The sequence below is a fragment of the Abramis brama genome, assembly GCF_963993115.1.
Source record: "Abramis brama genome assembly, chromosome: 20".
Lineage (NCBI taxonomy): Eukaryota > Metazoa > Chordata > Actinopteri > Cypriniformes > Leuciscidae > Abramis > Abramis brama.
The window spans coordinates 32,761,139-32,782,000 of NC_139982.1; the positions used below are offsets into that span (position 1 = coordinate 32,761,139).

The window sequence follows — 20,862 nt, forward strand, 5'->3', positions numbered from 1 at the left end:
GTTAAAACTACCTTTTCCAATACTTTGGAAATACAAGGCAGCTTAGAAATGGGCCGATAATTATTAAAATCCGAAGGATCAAGGTTAGGCTTTTTAAGAAGGGGCTGAATAACCGCCTGCTTAAAGGAAAAATGCCTGTATAAAGACTGCAATTGACAATAGCAGTAATACAAGACCCAGTATGATCAAACGTCTCGGACAACAAGTCAGAGGGCAAAACATCCCAACTTGCAGCGGGTTGTTTCAATTTGTCAACGATCAGTTTAATATCCTCAGTAGTAACCATATCAAATTGATCAAAATTATTAACACTTTTAAAAGTACCTCCTGTCAAGCCCTTCAAAGCACTAAAACTAGCTCTAATTGTATTAACTTTTTCTGAAAAAATATTCAAAAACTTTTCGCAACATTCTGTAGATGATGGTAATGACGCAGTGTGAGAGTTCATATACCTATTAATAGATTGAAACAAAGTTTTGGGTGAGTTTGAGTGCTGCAATATAATTTTTGAAAAGAAGGCTGATTTAGCCTCCTTCACAGCCTTCTGATATCCCTTGCGTGAATCTACTAAAATCTGCTGCGAGATCGTAAGTTTGACCTTTTTCCAGGCCCGTTCTGCTCGCCTACACTGCTGTCTAAGCGTACGTGTATGATCATTCAACCAGGGCTGTAAATTGACTTTACTAGACCTAAGCTTGTATGGGGCAACAGAATCTAAAATTCCAGAACACACCGAATTAAAAGCAGAAAGTAATTCTTCAGGGTCAGCCTCAGTAGATGCAGACTCCAGACAGGATACTTCTAAAATTGAGCTAAAAGAATCACCAAACGCCTGCGGTGTAGACTGAGTAATTATACGTGAGCGTAAACCAGAAGGCTGATGCTCCGCCCGTACAAATTGCATATTTAAATTAAATGTAACAGGCATATGATCTGAAAGGCAGGCATCCATTACAACAACATCACAGACAGCTACACCTAAGGAGAAAACAAGGTCCAGTGTATGTCCTTTCTCATGAGTGGGCCCAAGTACATGTTGTTTAAAATTAAACGAGTCCATTAGATCTGAAAAAACCTTTACCAAAGGCTTCCCAGGGCAGCATATGTGAATATTAAAATCCCCAACAAGTAAAATATGATCGGACAATAATAACATGGTGGATAAAAACTCTTGAATGAACACTGGAGAGTACTTTGGAGGTCGATAAACAACAATTGCCAAAACAGGCTTGTGAAACTCAAGCCTTAAGAGCTGAACCTCAAAACTCGAGTAACATGTGGTCGATAAGCGGTGGCATTTATACTGCTGCTTACTAACAGTAGCTAAACCCCCACCACGACCCATTTGTCTCTGGGTATTATTTAAGATATAGTCAGGTGGGCAGATATCCACACAGGGACTCCACTCATCCCCATTTATCCAAGTCTCAGTGATAAAAAGAAAATCCAAGGCATTGTGCAGTATAAAATCATTAAGTATAAAGGTCTTATTTAGGACCGAGCGCGCATTTAAAAGCGCCATCTGTAGCGTGTGCAAGACCGTGGGGGCTGCTGTGATAGCGCCAAACTTTACCGTCTTAGGACAGCTCAAGTTGCTCAGGCATACACCTCTTCGGTGTGATGAAATCTTCGTATCATGGAGAAACCGCAGCACTGACAAACCTCCATCTGGATACACGGGCAGCAAGAAAGAACATCGCCAGCCCCGAAGATCCACAGCCCGATCCGTATTGCCAGCATCATCTGCAAACTGCACCTCAACAGAAGACCCCCGCCGAAATCTCTGCCTCACATGAGCGCCGTCGTCGGCGCCGCTTACGCCTGCAGCACACACATCCAGTCGGAGAACGCCGTAGATACGGCGGCAGTGTGTGATAAGGAAAAGCGCACTTGTTCTCATAACTGATCGCCAAGTATACAACTTGAGATCGAATCTGCAGCAGGGTAGTGGAGTCATAAATCCTCAGTGACTGACATGAATGAAATAAAACGTAGAAGAAAACATAAAACACAAACAAACTAAAAAACAGAGAGGAGCGACGGCAAGCCACTGCACTGGTCGGCGCCATCTTGGAGAAATCTCTTATTCTTAAATCTCTTTAAATCTCTTAAATCTCTTAAATCTCACCATCTTATTACCACGTTAACTTTAACACCTGCGTACACAGTTTGTAATAACACATTATACCATGGTCTGGGTGAATACTCGATTCTGATTGGCTGCAGGGTGTCCATTAAAAAGTGATAATGGACACCTAGGAAAGGCGTCCCGTCAATTTGCCTGATGACCGTTCTAAATGATTGCGCTGGCTCAAACTCACTGATCAACTGCTGCGGTCGGGTCGCTGTGGCCACGTTGCTTGGCAACGCCTGTATACGGGAGATATTAAATAGTGCGCTCGACTTCATAAATAAAAACCCTTACGATTTTTACTCTAAAACACATTAAAGTATTATTAATTGATTAAATATTTCTTTCTTTCGTAAGTGACCATGGTATAAGCGGGTTAATGCCCTTCGAGGTGTCCATTGTCAGGTATCAATGGACTTCGGCGGAGGCAACCGTCCGACGCGCGCCTCGCCGTCGTCCATTAATACCTGACAATGGACACCTCGAAGGGCATTAACCCTTACATAACCATAACCCGTTGTTCATTAATAATGTGGGATTATGAATTATATTGAGAACGTCGTACATAGAAAACATGCCGTAATGTACCCAGAGTGTAAACAGCCGCATACATCGTGAAGCGTGCAGCTAGCGATTTGCAAAGATTAATATAAAGATTAATATAAAGCTTAATAAAATGTTACACTCACTTCTTCTTCTGGAGGTGCAGCAGGAACACGAATAGTTGGTACCGATCCTTTTTTCTGGAGCAGCTTCTTAGCAAAACCAGCTTTATACTGACCCTCGTTTGTAAAGCAGTCTGGTGTGAAATGATTCGCGCAAACATGACAGCATTGACGTTGATCATGGGGAATATTCCCTTCGAAAACAAACTCAGCCACTGCGTCTTCAGCGGTTCGGATTTAGGAACATCAACATGATGCTGTGTTCATTATTACACCCAAGAACAGAACACCACAATCGCTTAGACGCCATTCTGCTGATAGACAGTGCTCCAGCGTATCAACAATGACCGCGCCGGTCCACGCGGACTATGATTGACAGCTCGCTCACGAGCGAGGGGGGGTCTGTGTTGAAACACTGCTGTCAATCAACAATCGTGGGAGGGGCGTCCGACCGTGTGACGTCACAAAATCGAACGGCTTGATTTGAGATAGGGGGAAACATATAAGAAGATTAAAAAAAAACACTGGATGGATTTTTATCATTTTATGATGGTTGTGTACAGGCACTGCCAACACACATTTCAGTACAATCAACCATTATATGACCCCTTTAAGAGTTTGGTTTTGACATGCATGCATTTCCTGTATATTTCTGTACATTCATAAGCAAATATTGTGTATAGCCCTTTCTTTTACAGTTATTAAATAATATGTGAGAATTTTCTCTTTGTTCTTACAATGGCTAAACAAGTAATTTCATCCATTTCAATTTGCTTTAACATTATTGTCACGCTTGTTCTGTGTTGTTCCTCTGTTGTCACATGTCTGTCTAGTTAAGTTTTCCCGCCTGTTGTTATCAGTTCAGTTAAATCACCTCTGTTAATTATCATCATCTGTCTCACCTGTTTCTGTTCATCAGTGTTAGTATTTAGTTCCCTTCAGTTCGGTTAGTCTTTGTCTGTAGTTGTCGTTGTAAACTTATAAACTATACCCTGCCTGTCTGTACCTTTAGAAGTATATCTGTGATTAAACTGTTAGATTGGAGCCTTCAGCCTTATCGTCTTCGTCTGCCTGCACTCACAACCCGTGACAATGATCTCAGTTATGATTAGTCAATATAATATTTATAATGTTTCAACTTAAAGCATTTGTGCTGCCTTAATTTTTCCCCTAAAATATATATATATATTTTAGGGGAAAAATGTTAAGGCAGCAGGAAGGCTTTATAACGCTTTTATATGTATATAAAAATTTAATCAGATTAAACTTTTTATATATATATATAAAAAGCGCCTGAAAATAGTCCCCAGCTCGGTAGACTATAGGGTCGACTATTTTCAGGCACTGTGTTATTACGCAGGAATGAGAGTATAGTTCCTAGCCATATCAGCCTAGAAAATCACAACTTTACATTTTCCGTCGGTCTTAGTACACGATGTAACTGCAGAAGAGTCAAGTTTTAAACAGGAAAAATATCAAAACTCTTTGATAATTTTTTTGAGAGAGATGCTAATGGTCTTGTCCGATTCAATGATCTATGCTAAGCTATGCTAAAAGTGGTACCGCCAGACCCGGAGTTCGGCTGAATGGATTCGAAAACAGTAAAACTCAACTGTTTAACTCTGGGGGAGTTGTAAAATGAACCTATTTCCAAAAAAAGTGGAGTATCCCTTTAAAACACTTTCAACCCAAATGTAAAAAAAAAATTGATGAACAGTGAACAATGAACAGCATTAATAAAGCCCCACTCTTACAGATCATTAACTAAAAAAAGTTGGTTTAGTGTTTAGTTACCCTTTAAAAGATGATTTTGCCACTTTTGAATAACTTATATTTACATGAATTCATCGTACATTTATGTGCTAACACTTTACAACAAGATTTCATTGGTTAACATTAGTTAATACATTTACTAACAACAAACGTTTTTACAGCATTTAATATTTGTTAATAAAATGTTCATGTAGTTCAAATTAATATTAACAGATTCAACTTTTGATCTTTTACATCAGTAAATGTAGAAATCAGCATTAAATCAATAAATGCTTTAAATCAATAAACACACACACTATTTAAAAAGAATGAGACGTTTTATAATAACAGATTTGTATTTTATTATTAATATATATATATATATATATATATATATATATATATATATATAATAAAATAAAAATCTGTTATTATAAAATGTCTCATTCTTTTTAAATACAATTCTGTTTTTATATTGTGTGTTTGTATACTATGTTATATTTATTTATTTATTTATTTATTTATTTATACATAGGCCTACATAGGACAGTGTAGTTGTGCATGTTTGTGTTACCTCATGAAAAATAGCCACAAATGTGTGGAGGATCCAAGTTAAAAAACTGCAACGTCTGATTACCATACAGACAAGTTAGTGCATTCCTTAAAGCAGACACAGCATACAATTTTCCAACAAAAAATTATTTTTGAAGTCCATGAACTTGAAGAAGTTTGCTATGTCCCCAACTGGGTCCCCGTACACACACACTGGGTCCACACACACACACACTGGGTCCTCGTACACACACACTGGGTCCCCACACACACACACTGGGTCCCCGTACACACACACTGGGTCCTCACACACACACACTGGGTCCACACACACACACACACTGGGTCCCCGTACACACACACTGGGTCCCCGTACACACACACTGGCTCCCTGTACACACACACTGGGTCCCCGTACACACACACTGGCTCCCTGTACACACAAACTGGGTCCCCACACACTGACCATCTACAGCAGGGGTGCCCAACCCTGCTCCTGCCGATCGACTGTCCTGCACAGTTCATCTCTAACCCTAATCAAACACAATTCAGGTGTGTTTGATTAGGGTTGGAGATAAACTGTGCAGGACAGTCGATCGGCAGGAGCTGGGTTGGGCACCCCTGATCTACAGACACGGCATGATGTTAATGCCAACACCCCATATTCTGCCAGCATTCCTGAGTCACGCTTCTTTCCCTCTGTTAAAATATATTTTTAAATAAAATATATATATTTTATTTTTATTTCTATACATTTTAAAGGGAATGACAATGTTTCCATAGATGGTAAATTATTTAGACTTAAAGGGCCGTAGATGGGCAATCAAACCATCAGGAATGGCCACTGCCTGGTATTGTAGACTGTGGATGCGTTGGTGAATATACAGGATCCTCTGTGTTACTCCTGGTCTGGGAATGGGTCGCATCATTAACTCAGTTATCCAGAGGCGCTCCCGTTAGGAGGATGCAGTCAGCATGAGTTCTCAATGCTACAGGGTTCAGTATGTTTTCATCCACTGAGTTATCCTGTGATGTGCAGATTATATAGTCCAGCACGCAGTTTTGGTCATGCACAGGACTGGGACTTTTCGTGACCAAACCTTTGCATCATATCACTGTACCGGTCAATATCTCAATCTCATCGGGAATCCCGGGAACATCAACCAGAATTGGTAGGTCACGTTTTCTTACACAAAATTAATTTAAGCATTCGTCTTCCTCCATAATCAAGATTAAAAGGCAAGTATTACACGGTAAATCTAGGTTTTTAGACTCATTTACATCATGCAATAGTAAAAGCACGTGGCCGCCATTTTGGAATTCGGATCAGCGAGTGTAGCATAGACACTTCCGGTTTCGCATTACGCCTGGTGCGGGACCCGGAGAAAGACGCAAATTATCTTTTATAGTTGTTTATTGAATCAATTATCACTTAAAATACTACTAAAATCTTTTGATTTTATTGAATCGATAAATTAGATTAATTGTTTAATGTCATCATATTTACAATTTGCCATAAATTTAATTTGTGGTGCTTTTGTGAATTTTGGTGGCAAATTCAACTCAACAAAGTTTAAACTGAATGGAAAGTCTGTCATTAATTTAAAAAGAAGAAGGAAAAAAATTTATACTACTAAGATCCATATTACTATCACACGAGCCAATGGCAATTAAATGCACGGATGCATAGTCATATTAATGAATGAAATACAACTGATCATGAACGGTAATGTGGTAATGGAACTCGGTCGCTGTTGGCTCTCGCTGTCAGATCACCGGAAGTACTGGCACGCACACTCAAGTTCGAACATCAACGGTCGCCGTGCACGGAGCGAATAAATGACCGAATGCCGCGTGCGCCGTCCTGGTTACGGTTGCTAAGAGATCTTTACGTTCTTGGCGACGGCCGTTGCTAAACTATCATCACTGTGTGCATCAGTGCAGTTACTACTAGATCCTGAGGGAATATAGTTAAAATTCGAGCACATTCAACATGAGTTTCCAGATCTGCTTTATAGATATGGTCAACGAACCTGAGGGAGTAACAGTTTCTGTGGCGAATTCAGAAGAGGAGTTCAGGAACACCACAGTGCAGGAGTTAAAGAGAAAACTCATTCCTGAAGACCAACTTAAGTCCAACACTTCAGTCTTCTGTGTACATTAGCTAACATATGTGAAGTAGATTGTGATGTTAACCAAGAAAATCTGTATTTAAATGTAGATTCAGCTCTTATTAACGGAGAAGCCTGAGATTTAAAGGGGTGGTTGATTATGATTTGACTTTTCTAACTTTAGTTAGTGTGTAATGTTGATGTTTGAGCATAAACAACATCTGCAAAGTTACGACGCTTATAGTTTAAAGCAAAGGGAGATATTTACTTTTACAGAAATCGCTTTTTAAAGATTACAACAAATGGCTGGTAGGAACTTATTTATTTATTTAGGCTATTTTATTAATGCTCAATAACATAAGAACATTGTCAAGGAATTCCATATAAATACATATACATAAAAAAAATATATATACAAAAACAATGAAAAACAAAGTATGACGTGGCAAAGAGATATGACAAAAATGCATACCCTACAATTGTATTGACACAATAACATACACATACAAGCAAAGCTTTTAAGTGCATGCATTTTCTTTCAATATTTCTTCATAATATTTTATACATCTGATCTTAGGGATTTTGTATTATTTATATAACGAAGAGATTTAAGAAGTGAGATTAATCGGCTGGTAGGAACTACACGACATTCCTCCGGGGTTACTGACATCACCAACCCTAAAATTTATGAAAACAGACATTTAAATGAGAAACACATAAATAATAAAATAAACATAATATAAATAATGTGATGTACATCAGAAACAGAAATTGTATGTACAAAATATGAATATGCAGGAATATCAAACCTAAAACTAACTTTCCTGCCCTATTTTAGTGTTCAAACTGCTCTGACGCCGCCTCAGATGTACAGTAGCGGCTCTGACGCCGCCTCAGATGTACAGTAGCTGCTCTGACGCTGCCTCAGATGTACAGTAACGGCTCTGACGCCGCCTCAGATGTACAATAGCGGCTCTGACGCCGCCTCAGATGTACAGTAACGGCTCTGACGCCGCCTCAGATGTACAGTAACGGCTCTGACGCCGCCTCAGATGTACAGTAGCGGCTCTGACGCCGCCTCAGATGTACAGTAGCGGCTCTGACGCCGCCTCAGATGTACAGTAGCGGCTCTGACGTCGCCTCAGATGTACAGTAACGGCTCTGACGCCGCCTCAGATGTACAGTAACGGCTCTGACGCCGCCTCAGATGTACAGTAGCACCTCTGACGCCGCCTCAGATGTACAGTAACGGCTCTGACGCCGCCTCAGATGTACAGTAACGGCTCTGACGCCGCCTCAGATGTACAGTAGCGGCTCTGACGCCGCCTCAGATGTACAGTAGCGGCTCTGACGCCGCCTCAGATGTACGGTAGCTGCTAACTGTAGATCATCTACTCTGAGGAGAATATAATCTGCAGATTGTGTAGCTACTGTCCTGAACAGTGTCAGCCAATGGTGGCACAGAGACCGCCTTCTGATGCTTGATTGACACCTTCTCATTAGCATGTTGTGTCAAGGAAAAGTAAATACGGAGCTACATTAAAAAATGAATAAACGGTTAAAAGGAAAAGCTGCAGTCTCTAGTTTTTCCTCTTTGTCATCTCTGTTATTATCAACTTTACGTGGGTTGTGCCTCGGCATGGCACAGCGCGGATGATTCCAGTGATTAGAGGGGAATGTGCGGCTGTCAGTCACCGCGCTGGTCTGAATACTGTCATTCGCAATCACAGATTCTACTTTTTGGAAGTATGACCAACATAATAATCTTCACAGGAAAACGTTGTCTGAACAAGTAACATCCACAGCATTGCAGTAAATCTCGCTGATTAAGGATCGCTTATAATATCACATCAAACCGTGCAAATTATACTTTTTTCTCAAATTGTTAATGTTAACAACATCAGCATTGCGTGACTACATTTAATGCCCTTCCGATATTATCCTTGTTCTCGCATGGGCCGGTTGCAGTCTCCTTTTTTTCTCCCAAGTCCGAGTCTTTCGCTTTTCACAACGGGTGAATCTCCAGAAGGTGATTGTTGTTGACTCTTCTTTATGTGGACAGATGTGACTTTATGTGAAACCCGCGTCCCCGACGCTCTGAAACGCTAACATGGCTTAATGCATTTGACTGATATTAAAAGAAATAAACGACTAACATCATCGCATACAATAGAAGTCCCATTTCATTGGCTAGGCGCCAACCAATAAAACGCCTCTTTTTTTTTCTAAAAGCGGCTGATTTATGTTGTTCAGTCAGAGCATAGTGTCGGCTTCAGTTCTTGAAATACACCTCTGGTGCAACTCAAACACATCATCAGTGCCGTATCCTGGGTTCATTGGGTGTTTCGGGTCTCACACATCATACACCCTTGCCCAGGCGACCCAGCCAGGGTTGATCTTGAGTCTGAGTAGCTTGTATGTGGCTTGCACAGAGGTGTCGATGTATGTGTTCCTCAGAAGGAACTCCGTCAGGCGTCGGGCAAGAATACTAAAGAAAATTTTCCCTCAACACTGAGTGAATATGATCAAAAAAATCTTGCCGACTGCAGCTTTAATTGCTAATGCTCTTTTTACACACAGACTGAACACAATGAAGCATTGCTTGGTCACTGGTTGAGCTAAACTGGTATTATCTAATTGTGTAGTTAAATTTAACAGCTGACAGATATTCAACATAATTCATGTGTGAGACAGTCTAACAGAAGGACGGACAAAACCAGTCAAATATCAACTGAGTTCTGCTCATATTTTATTACCGTTTTCTAAACTATAGCGAATAAACTGTGATGATGTGAGAAATGTTGAAGGAGTCTGATTAAAGTTTGTTTGACTGTATATTCCTCTCTTCTTTTCTTTGTCCAACACCGATATCAGCGAAGGATCTCGATAGCAGAAATGTGTACATAAATAAATGCATAAATAAATAAATGTGTGTGTGATATCATGTATGTTTGCTGTTCCTCATGTTGTTACGTTTCTTCCACAGTTGAAAACACAGTACTTGTCAACTATAATATCAACACACTGAAGAAGAATCGCACACTGGGTTTCTACGGCATTAAACATGAGGATCATATTTACGCAGTGCTCCGTGGAGGTATGCATTATTTACACTAGTATTTGACATTATTAAAAGCATTTATTTATAGTCTTACACTGACTGACCTTTTCATTTCAGACTCCTTTACACTCACGCGATTATCCTCTACTCCTGTTTGCCAGGTGAAAGGTCAGTTTCTCTTTGGAGTCAAAAGTCAACAAATTCTTGTTTTCTCTATCAGTGGTTTTGTAAAAAAAAAAAAAAAAAAAAAAAAAATCTGTGTTTACACACATCAGGCCCTTTTTTTCACATCAGGTCGTTTTGTGCTTCATTTTGTGTCAATATAAATTGAAACTTTATCATGATGAGTGTAAAATACCTTTACTTATTGATCCTTCACATTATTAAAGGCACCGATAGACAGGCAAACAAATCTGTAAACTTCTGCTTTGCTTCTCTCACAGAAACATATATCTTTGAAGATCTCGATGATGAAGAACTGGCATGACTCAATCCATGGAGAATTTTGTTTTATTATTTTATTTAATCTGTGGACTTTTACAGTTATTAAATAATATGTGAGCATTTTCTCTTTGTCCTTTCAATGACTATACAAGTAATTTCATCCATTTCAATTTGCTTTAACATTATCTCAGTTATGATTACTCCATATAATAATTTTTTAAAGCATACTGTAAAAAAAAATGTTAAAGCGTTCGCACTGCCTTTAAATGTTAAGTTTAGTCAACTCAAATATCCGAGTTGTCGGTCGACTAAATGTACATTTTTAAGGCTTTTTTTTTTTTTACAGATGCAACTTTTTAGATTTTTGTTTATATGATTCATATCAGTAGGTGCATTGGACTTGATGCGACTGATCGGCATTTGACCTGAAGCAGTGCATGCTGGTTAGCTTGGAGGCAGTCTTGTAGCTGAGAGTTAGCTGCTGTTGGCCACACCGTCACAGTTTTGATTATTGGTGTTCTTGTCTGTATTATTGGTCTATAGACTGGAAACAGAAATATAGCCGGTGATCAGAGAGTCCCAGATGGTGCTTATATGCCCCTATGATATTAGTATACTCCTGGTCTAAGATATTGTTGGACATTTCACATTTCGGGAAAGCTTGAGGAGAACTGACTTAAGATTGGCTTGGTGGAAATCTCCAGCAACAACAAACACTCAATGAATGAGTCCTGTTGCTTTCTCCAGTTAGAGTTCATCGTGTCTGAATCAGGAGAGGAATATCACAGAGCAGAGGTGGACAGTAGCGAAGTAGATTTACTTGAGTACTTTACTTAAGTACACTTTTTGAGTATCTGTACTTTACTCCAGTATTGTTTTTTCTGGAAACTTTTTACTTTAACTTCACTACATTTGAAAAATAATATCACACTTTTCACTCCACTATATTACTTTTGATTTTTGTCTTAAAATTTTAAAAACGAGTACTTCTGTACTTTTACTTAAGTATAAGTCAGTCTTTACTAACTTTAACCTGTAATGGAATGATATTTGACCAGTATCTGTACTTTCACTCAAGTGAGGGAGTTGTGTTTGTCCATGGCACAGAATCAGATCAAACACGGTTTACAAGCCAGAACAGTCTGAAGAAATATGTGGCTGGATTTCGATGTGAAAAGACTTTGACTAGAGGAAGCATTTAAGAATTAAAGAGGAAGGACTCTGAAACAGTGGACAGTGACTGAACATGATAATACAGAAGAGTTTAAACAGAGGAAGTGAAACTATCATCACTGTGTGCATCAGTGCAGTTACTACTAGATCCTGAGGGAATATAGTTAAAGTTCGAGCACATTCAACATGAGTTTCCAGATCTACTTTACAGATACGAGACACGGACTGGAGAGAAGAACAGTTTCTGTGGCGAATTCAGAAGAGGAGTTCAGGAACACCACAGTGCAGGAGTTAAAGAGAAAACTCATTCCTGAAGACCAACGTAAGTCCAACACTTCAGTCTTCTGTGTACATTAGCTAACATATGTGAAGTAGATTGTGATGTTAACACAGAAAATCTGTATTTAAATGTAGATTCAGCTCTTATTAACGGAGAAGCCTGAGATTGAGAAGTTAGCAAATAAATAACCTAATATTAATGAGGAAAACATGTGATTTGATACGTGTGTGTGTGTGTGTGTGTGTTCGCTGTTCCTCATGTTTCTTCACAGTTGAAACCACTATACTTATACGCTTCAAGACACTGAAGAAGAATCGCACACTGGGTTTCTACGGCATTAAACATGAGGATGAAATTACTGCAGTACCCCGTGGATGTATGCATTATTTACACTAGTATTTGACATTTTTAAAAGCATTTATTCATAGTCTTAAACTGACTGACCTTTTAATTTCAGACTCCTATACAGTGACATCTCAGACAATGTCTTCTGCTGGGCATAAGTATACAGGTCAGTTTCTCTTCTGAGTCTAAAGTCCACAAACGCTTGTTTTCTCTATCAGTGGTTTTGTATTACACACATTTTTATAAAACATGTTTACAGCTTTTATAAACATCAGGGTTTTTTTTAATGAGTTTTGTGCTTCATTTTGTGTCAATATAAATATAAGCTTTATTATGATGAGTGTAAAATACCTTTAATAATTGATCCTTCACATTATTAAGGGCACCGAAAGACAGGCAAAAATTCAGTAATCTTCTGGGGTTTTTTCACATCATCTCTCACAGAAACGTATACCTATGAAGATGACGATGATGAAGGTAAAGAATTGCCCAGGACTCAATCTATGGACATTATGATTCCGATGCAACAGACTGACCCATATTCTCCTGTTCTCTTGTGAAGTCAGCCTCTTAATATAAAATGTTCTTAAAAAGAATGAATCTATAATAGTTTATGAACTTAAATGAGTTTGGTTTTGGCATGCTGTGCATTTCCTGTATGTTTCTATGTATTCATATGCAACAATTCTACATAGCCCTTTCTTACAGTTATTAAAACAATATTGAATATTTTTATTTTGTGTGAAATTTCCCTTTGCCCTGCTAAACCGTTTTTGTGTAATTCATTTAATTCATTCCAATTTGCTTGTTATAGACTAATAATACTTACTGTTATAGACTAATATGACCCCATTGAACAACGTGGGATGTGTGCCAAAATCTCTACCCGGGACGAAAGTCCTGAAAATGACCACAACCTGTGACACTATTATCACACTACAGGTGAATGGGACTTTTTCTTCCCTTTATAGATATCCTCATACATTTCTACCAGTTTAGTCATCATTAAGACAAATACTTTTTGTATTACACTTTATCTTAAAAATAAAATAAAATATGAAAATTAGGCAATATCTCATTAAATATGCGTACATATAAACCCTCTAAGCTACAGATTTTCTGAGGTGATCACAGTGTTCACAATGACCATGATTTTAAGGTCATAGAAGAGTGAAGGCATTCTGATTTGATATAAAGCTGCTGAAGTTGTGTCCACAAATAGATAAAGCAGGGTTCCCCCCTTTGTTTGCAGTTACAGAGATCATACGTTTCCTGTAGTTCTTGACCAGGTTTGCACACACTGCAGGGATTCTGGCCCACTCCTCCACACAGATCTTCTCCAGATCCTTCATGTTTCGGGGCTGTCGCTGGGCAATATGGACTTTCAGCTCCTCCAAAGATTTTCTGTTGGGTTTAGGTCTGGAGACTGGCTAGGCCACTGCAGGACCTTGAGATGCTTCTTACGGAGCCACTCCTTAGTTGCCCTGGCTGTGTGTTTCGGGTCGTTGTCATGCTGGAAGACCCAGCCACGACCCATCTTCAATGCTCTTACTGAGGGAAGGAGGTTGTTGGCCAAGATCTTGCGATACATGGCCCCATCCATCCTCCCCTCAATACGGTGCAGTCGTCCTGTCCCCTTTGGAGAAAAGCATCCCCAAAGAATAATGGTGAAGGATGGTGTTCTTGGGGTTGTACTCATCCTTCTTCTTCCTCCAAACACGGCGAGTGGAGTTTAGACCAAAAAGCTCTATTTTTGTCTCATCAGACCACATGACCTTCTCCCATTCCTCCTCTGGATCATCCAGATGGTCATTGGCAAACTTCAGACGGGCCTGGACGTGCGCTGGCTTGAGCAGGGGGACCTTGCGTGCGCTGCAGGATTTTAATCCATGACGGTGTATTGTGTTACTAATGGTTTTCTTTGAGACTGTGGTCCCAGCTCTCTTCAGGTCATTGACCAGGTCCTGCCGTGTAGTTCTGGGCTGATCCCTCACCTTCCTCATGATCATTGATGCCCCACGAGGTGAGATCTTGCATTGTGCCCCAGACCGAGGGAGATTGACCGTCATCTTGAACTTCTTCCATTTTCTAATAATTGCGCCAACAGTTGTTGCCTTCTCACCAAGCTGCTTGCCTATTGTCCTGTAGCCCATCCCAGCCTTGTGCAGGTCTACAATTTTATCCCTGATGTCCTTACACAGCTCTCTGGTCTAGGCCATTGTGGAGAGGTTGGAGTCTGTTTGATTGAGTGTATGGACAGGTGTCTTTTATACAGGTAACGAGTTCAAACAGGTGCAGTTAATACAGGTAATGAGTGGAGAACAGGAGGGCTTCTTAAAGAAAAACTAACATTTTTTATTATGACGATGTTCTTCTTCAGCAGAAAGTGATTAATGAGAATCGGCGAGTCACTGTCGCCCCCTGCAGGACACACTCTATACTGTACACTCTATACTGTACACTCTATACTGTATACTATATACTATATACTATGTCTATACTATACTTTACATTATTTAAATGAAAACTCTGGGGGGAAAAATAAGATTAATTTATTTTTGTAAACAATATTTTAGATTATTACAAATAAAACAGCAGTGAGGTGAAAAATTATGTTTGTAAAGTAGTAGTTAATCAAGATGGCTTGTTGGTGAAATTTTGCTAATTTAATTTATCTCATTTTTGGAGAATATTTTTTCAGTGTTTGTGTAGTTTTATTTATTTTGCAAAACACAGGATGACATGTTTATGATATACAACTTTGTATACAGACTACAAATTGTATTAACAATATGTTCAATGTCATTAGAATACAAATGTTAACAAAGTTTTAAGTTAAAACTGCAGTTTTAAGGAGAAAATACTATGAATTTACACATGGTTTGTCTTAAAGCATATTAAAAACACTTCATAGACACATAAACAACATTAAAAGCTGGATTTTCACCACGAGGGGACTTTAACATTATTTAATTTATTATTTAGCCTAACTGTTTAGTTGAAATTTTTAATTGTATTGAAGATTTTAAAATATCTGTCAGTCTCTGTTTTTATTGTTATTACACTAAGTTTGAATAGCGATATAATCTAGGCTATATACTTATATTTGACCCATATGTTTTTAGGCAAAACATAGTAGTAAATATATGTGTATTGACAAGATACATTTTGCATTTAAAATGTTTGCCTGTTCGTCCGATCCACTACTAGGCCTACCTGTTCAATAAAGTACCTGATCAACGATACCTGTGTTCCTTATCTGTGTCAGTTAATCACTTTAGCCGGACAACCATGTTAAATGTTGATTAACATCAAGACTTCCAGTGATAAAAATGATAGGTTGATTATAGGCCTTTTTCTGTTCTGCACTCCAGAAAGCTTCCTCTGTCCATTTTATTTATAGACTTAATGTCGGAGGTTGAGTGGTTGATATTTATATAATACATTTGTATCGGTTTTAACAAATAACTTTTGATTATTTAAAGTTTTATTAAGGAGATTTTCAAATAATGATTTTAGCTCAATGGCGCCCCCTCTCTGTGCACTGCATATACGACACTAAACAGCGAAAACGAAACTTACCACAGTGTCATCACTAGCCTACAGTTACTTATATATATATATTCATAATAAAAAAATATTTTAAAAAATCATATTGCTGTGGTCTTTCCATTGTTATAGTTTGTTTTATTACTGTTTGGGTTTGTTGATTATTGTGTGTTAATTGTGAGCTGACTGCAGTACGGCTGATGGCCCGAGACACAATTCCCCATGTGGGATAATACAGTTTGTTTTTCTGTACATGAAGAGACTTGAGCCTATAGATGCAGGGAACTCACCAAGCTGGAAATCCACATGCTAATGTTTGAGTTTAACTCTGAGTTTTGGAGATCTCTCTCTTTTTTAAAAAAAAATTTGAATAATGGAGATGTTTTATTTAAGAAAACTGAGATCATTTTACTTATCTCTCCTTTTCTTGCAGAAATTTTTAACTGGACCATTTTTAACTTATCTGGCTGGACCTATTTACACACACACTCAAACACACACACACACACACACACACACAGACACACACTTTTTATCTTTATCTAAATTACACTAGACAGGAGACAGTTAATTTTTATGTTCTGACATGTTCAGTGACACACTGCTCTACACACACTATACACACATCAAAAACTGTCAAATACTTTTTGGAAGTCTAAGAATAACATGGAGAAACTCTTTCTGTATCAAAGGCCCTAAAGTGGGTGGCGACTGATGTTGGATTTAAACTGAAGGAAGTGAAACTATCATCACTGTGAGCATCAGTGCAGTTACTACTAGATCCTGAGGGAATATAGTTAAAGTTCGAGCACATTCAACATGAGTTTCCAGATCAACTTTACAGATATGAGACACGGACTGGAGAGAAGAACAGTTTCTGTGGCGAATTCAGAAGAGGAGTTCAGGAACACCACAGTGCAGGAGTTAAAGAGAAAACTCATTCCTGAAGACCAACGTAAGTCCAACACTTCAGTCTTCTGTGTACATTAGCTAACATATGTGAAGTAGATTGTGATGTTAATAAAGAAAATCTGTATTTGAATGTAGATTCAGCTCTTATTAACGGAGAAGCCTGAGATTGAGAAGTTAGCAAATAAATAACCTAATATTAATGAGGAAAACATGTGATTTGTTACGTGTGTGTGTGTGTTCGCTGTTCCTCATGTTTCTTCACAGTTGAAACCACTATACTTATACGCTTCAAGACACTGAAGAAGAATCGCACACTGGGTTTCTACGGCATTAAACATGAGGATGAAATTACTGCAGTACCCCGTGGATGTATGCATTATTTACACTAGTATTTGACATTTTTAAAAGCATTTATTCATAGTCTTAAACTGACTGACCTTTTAATTTCAGACTCCTATACAGTGACATCTCAGACATTGTCTTCTGCTGGGCATAAGTATACAGGTCAGTTTCTCTTCTGAGTCTAAAGTCCACAAACGCTTGTTTTCTCTATCAGTGGTTTTGTATTACAAACATTTTTATAAAACATGTTTACAGCTTTTATAAACATCAGGGTTTTTTTTAATGAGTTTTGTGCTTCATTTTGTGTCAATATAAATATAAGCTTTATTATGATGAGTGTAAAATACCTTTAATAATTGATCCTTCACATTATTAAGGGCACCGAAAGACAGGCAAAAATTCAGTAATCTTCTGGGGTTTTTTCACATCATCTCTCACAGAAACGTATACCTATGAAGATGACGATGATGAAGGTAAAGAATTGCCCAGGACTCAATCTATGGACATTATGATTCCGATGCAACAGACTGACCCATATTCTCCTGTTCTCTTGTGAAGTCAGCCTCTTAATATAAAATGTTCTTAAAAAGAATGAATCTATAATAGTTTATGAACTTAAATGAGTTTGGTTTTGGCATGCTGTGCATTTCCTGTATGTTTCTATGTATTCATATGCAACAATTCTACATAGCCCTTTCTTACAGTTATTAAAACAATATTGAATATTTTTATTTTGTGTGAAATTTCCCTTTGCCCTGCTAAACCGTTTTTGTGTAATTCATTTAATTCATTCCAATTTGCTTGTTATAGACTAATAATACTTACTGTTATAGACTAATATGACCCCATTGAACAACGTGGGATGTGTGCCAAAATCTCTACCCGGGACGAAAGTCCTGAAAATGACCACAACCTGTGACACTATTATCACACTACAGGTGAATGGGACTTTTTCTTCCCTTTATAGATATCCTCATACATTTCTACCAGTTTAGTCATCATTAAGACAAATACTTTTTGTATTACACTTTATCTTAAAAATAAAATAAAATATGAAAATTAGGCAATATCTCATTAAATATGCGTACATATAAACCCTCGAAGCTACAGATTTTCTGAGGTGATCACAGTGTTCACAATGACCATGATTTTAAGGTCATAGAAGAGTGAAGGCATTCTGATTTGATATAAAGCTGCTGAAGTTGTGTCCACAAATAGATAAAGCAGGGTTCCCCCCTTTGTTTGCAGTTACAGAGATCATACGTTTCCTGTAGTTCTTGACCAGGTTTGCACACACTGCAGGGATTCTGGCCCACTCCTCCACACAGATCTTCTCCAGATCCTTCATGTTTCGGGGCTGTCGCTGGGCAATATGGACTTTCAGCTCCTCCAAAGATTTTCTGTTGGGTTTAGGTCTGGAGACTGGCTAGGCCACTGCAGGACCTTGAGATGCTTCTTACGGAGCCACTCCTTAGTTGCCCTGGCTGTGTGTTTCGGGTCGTTGTCATGCTGGAAGACCCAGCCACGACCCATCTTCAATGCTCTTACTGAGGGAAGGAGGTTGTTGGCCAAGATCTTGCGATACATGGCCCCATCCATCCTCCCCTCAATACGGTGCAGTCGTCCTGTCCCCTTTGGAGAAAAGCATCCCCAAAGAATAATGGTGAAGGATGGTGTTCTTGGGGTTGTACTCATCCTTCTTCTTCCTCCAAACACGGCGAGTGGAGTTTAGACCAAAAAGCTCTATTTTTGTCTCATCAGACCACATGACCTTCTCCCATTCCTCCTCTGGATCATCCAGATGGTCATTGGCAAACTTCAGACGGGCCTGGACGTGCGCTGGCTTGAGCAGGGGGACCTTGCGTGCGCTGCAGGATTTTAATCCATGACGGTGTATTGTGTTACTAATGGTTTTCTTTGAGACTGTGGTCCCAGCTCTCTTCAGGTCATTGACCAGGTCCTGCCGTGTAGTTCTGGGCTGATCCCTCACCTTCCTCATGATCATTGATGCCCCACGAGGTGAGATCTTGCATTGTGCCCCAGACCGAGGGAGATTGACCGTCATCTTGAACTTCTTCCATTTTCTAATAATTGCGCCAACAGTTGTTGCCTTCTCACCAAGCTGCTTGCCTATTGTCCTGTAGCCCATCCCAGCCTTGTGCAGGTCTACAATTTTATCCCTGATGTCCTTACACAGCTCTCTGGTCTAGGCCATTGTGGAGAGGTTGGAGTCTGTTTGATTGAGTGTGTGGACAGGTGTCTTTTATACAGGTAACGAGTTCAAACAGGTGCAGTTAATACAGGTAATGAGTGGAGAACAGGAGGGCTTCTTAAAGAAAAACTAACATTTTTTATTATGACGATGTTCTTCTTCAGCAGAAAGTGATTAATGAGAATCGGCGAGTCACTGTCGCCCCCTGCAGGACACACTCTATACTGTACACTCTATACTGTACACTCTATACTGTACACTCTATACTGTATACTATATACTATATACTATGTCTATACTATACTTTACATTATTTAAATGAAAACTCTGGGGGGAAAAATAAGATTAATTTATTTTTGTAAACAATATTTTAGATTATTACAAATAAAACAGCAGTGAGGTGAAAAATTATGTTTGTAAAGTAGTAGTTAATCAAGATGGCTTGTTGGTGAAATTTTGCTAATTTAATTTATCTCATTTTTGGAGAATATTTTTTCAGTGTTTGTGTAGTTTTATTTATTTTGTAAAACACAGGATGACATGTTTATGATATACAACTTTGTATACAGACTACAAATTGTATTAACAATATGTTCAATGTCATTAGAATACAAATGTTAACAAAGTTTTAAGTTAAAACTGCAGTTTTAAGGAGAAAATACTATGAATTTACACATGGTTTGTCTTAAAGCATATTAAAAACACTTCATAGACACATAAACAACATTAAAAGCTGGATTTTCACCACGAGGGGACTTTAACATTATTTAATTTATTATTTAGCCTAACTGTTTAGTTGAAATTTTTAATTGTATTGAAGATTTTAAAATATCTGTCAGTCTCTGTTTTTATTGTTATTACACTAAGTTTGAATAGCGATATAATCTAGGCTATATACTTATATTTGACCCATATGTTTTTAGGCAAAACATAGTAGTAAATATATGTGTATTGACAAGATACATTTTGCATTTAAAATGTTTGCCTGTTCGTCCGATCCACTACTAGGCCTACCTGTTCAATAAAGTACCTGATCAACGATACCTGTGTTCCTTATCTGTGTCAGTTAATCACTTTAGCCAGACAACCATGTTAAATGTTGATTAACATCAAGACTTCCAGTGATAAAAATGATAGGTTGATTATAGGCCTTTTTCTGTTCTGCACTCCAGAAAGCTTCCTCTGTCCATTTTATTTATAGACTTAATGTCGGAGGTTGAGTGGTTGATATTTATATAATACATTTGTATCGGTTTTAACAAATAACTTTTGATTATTTAAAGTTTTATTAAGGAGATTTTCAAATAATGATTTTAGCTCAATGGCGCCCCCT

The 20,862-nt window shown here is 38.4% G+C and overlaps 2 protein-coding genes and 1 long non-coding RNA gene across 5 annotated transcripts in view; 2 read left to right on the top strand and 1 right to left on the bottom strand.

The window, feature by feature from the left end:
• Positions 1-20,862, bottom strand: part of LOC311071316 — a 171,532-nt gene that overhangs the window by 130,249 nt on the left and 20,421 nt on the right. The window lies entirely within an intron of this gene.
• LOC311071120 (uncharacterized protein) lies at positions 11,989-14,935 on the top strand. Of its 2 annotated transcripts, XR_014603759.1 has the most exons (5): positions 11,989-12,211; positions 12,441-12,545; positions 12,627-12,680; positions 12,959-13,456; positions 13,767-14,935. XR_014603759.1 is itself a non-coding variant. In XM_084095348.1 (4 exons), the coding sequence occupies exons 1-4, from the start codon at positions 12,076-12,078 to the stop codon at positions 13,072-13,074; spliced, it is 411 nt and encodes a 136-aa protein (XP_083951474.1). In that variant the 5' UTR covers positions 11,989-12,075; the 3' UTR covers positions 13,075-13,608. The 2 variants fall into 2 exon arrangements, 1 of the variants encoding a protein (XP_083951474.1); XM_084095348.1 differs by lacking the exon at positions 13,767-14,935 and having other exon boundaries at positions 12,959-13,608.
• LOC311071160 (uncharacterized protein) lies at positions 16,824-20,564 on the top strand. 2 transcript variants are annotated; one of them, XR_014603779.1, is made up of 5 exons: positions 16,824-17,018; positions 17,240-17,344; positions 17,426-17,479; positions 17,758-18,255; positions 18,566-20,564. XR_014603779.1 is itself a non-coding variant. In XM_084095374.1 (4 exons), the coding sequence occupies exons 1-4, from the start codon at positions 16,883-16,885 to the stop codon at positions 17,871-17,873; spliced, it is 411 nt and encodes a 136-aa protein (XP_083951500.1). In that variant the 5' UTR covers positions 16,824-16,882; the 3' UTR covers positions 17,874-18,519. The 2 variants fall into 2 exon arrangements, 1 of the variants encoding a protein (XP_083951500.1); XM_084095374.1 differs by lacking the exon at positions 18,566-20,564 and having other exon boundaries at positions 17,758-18,519.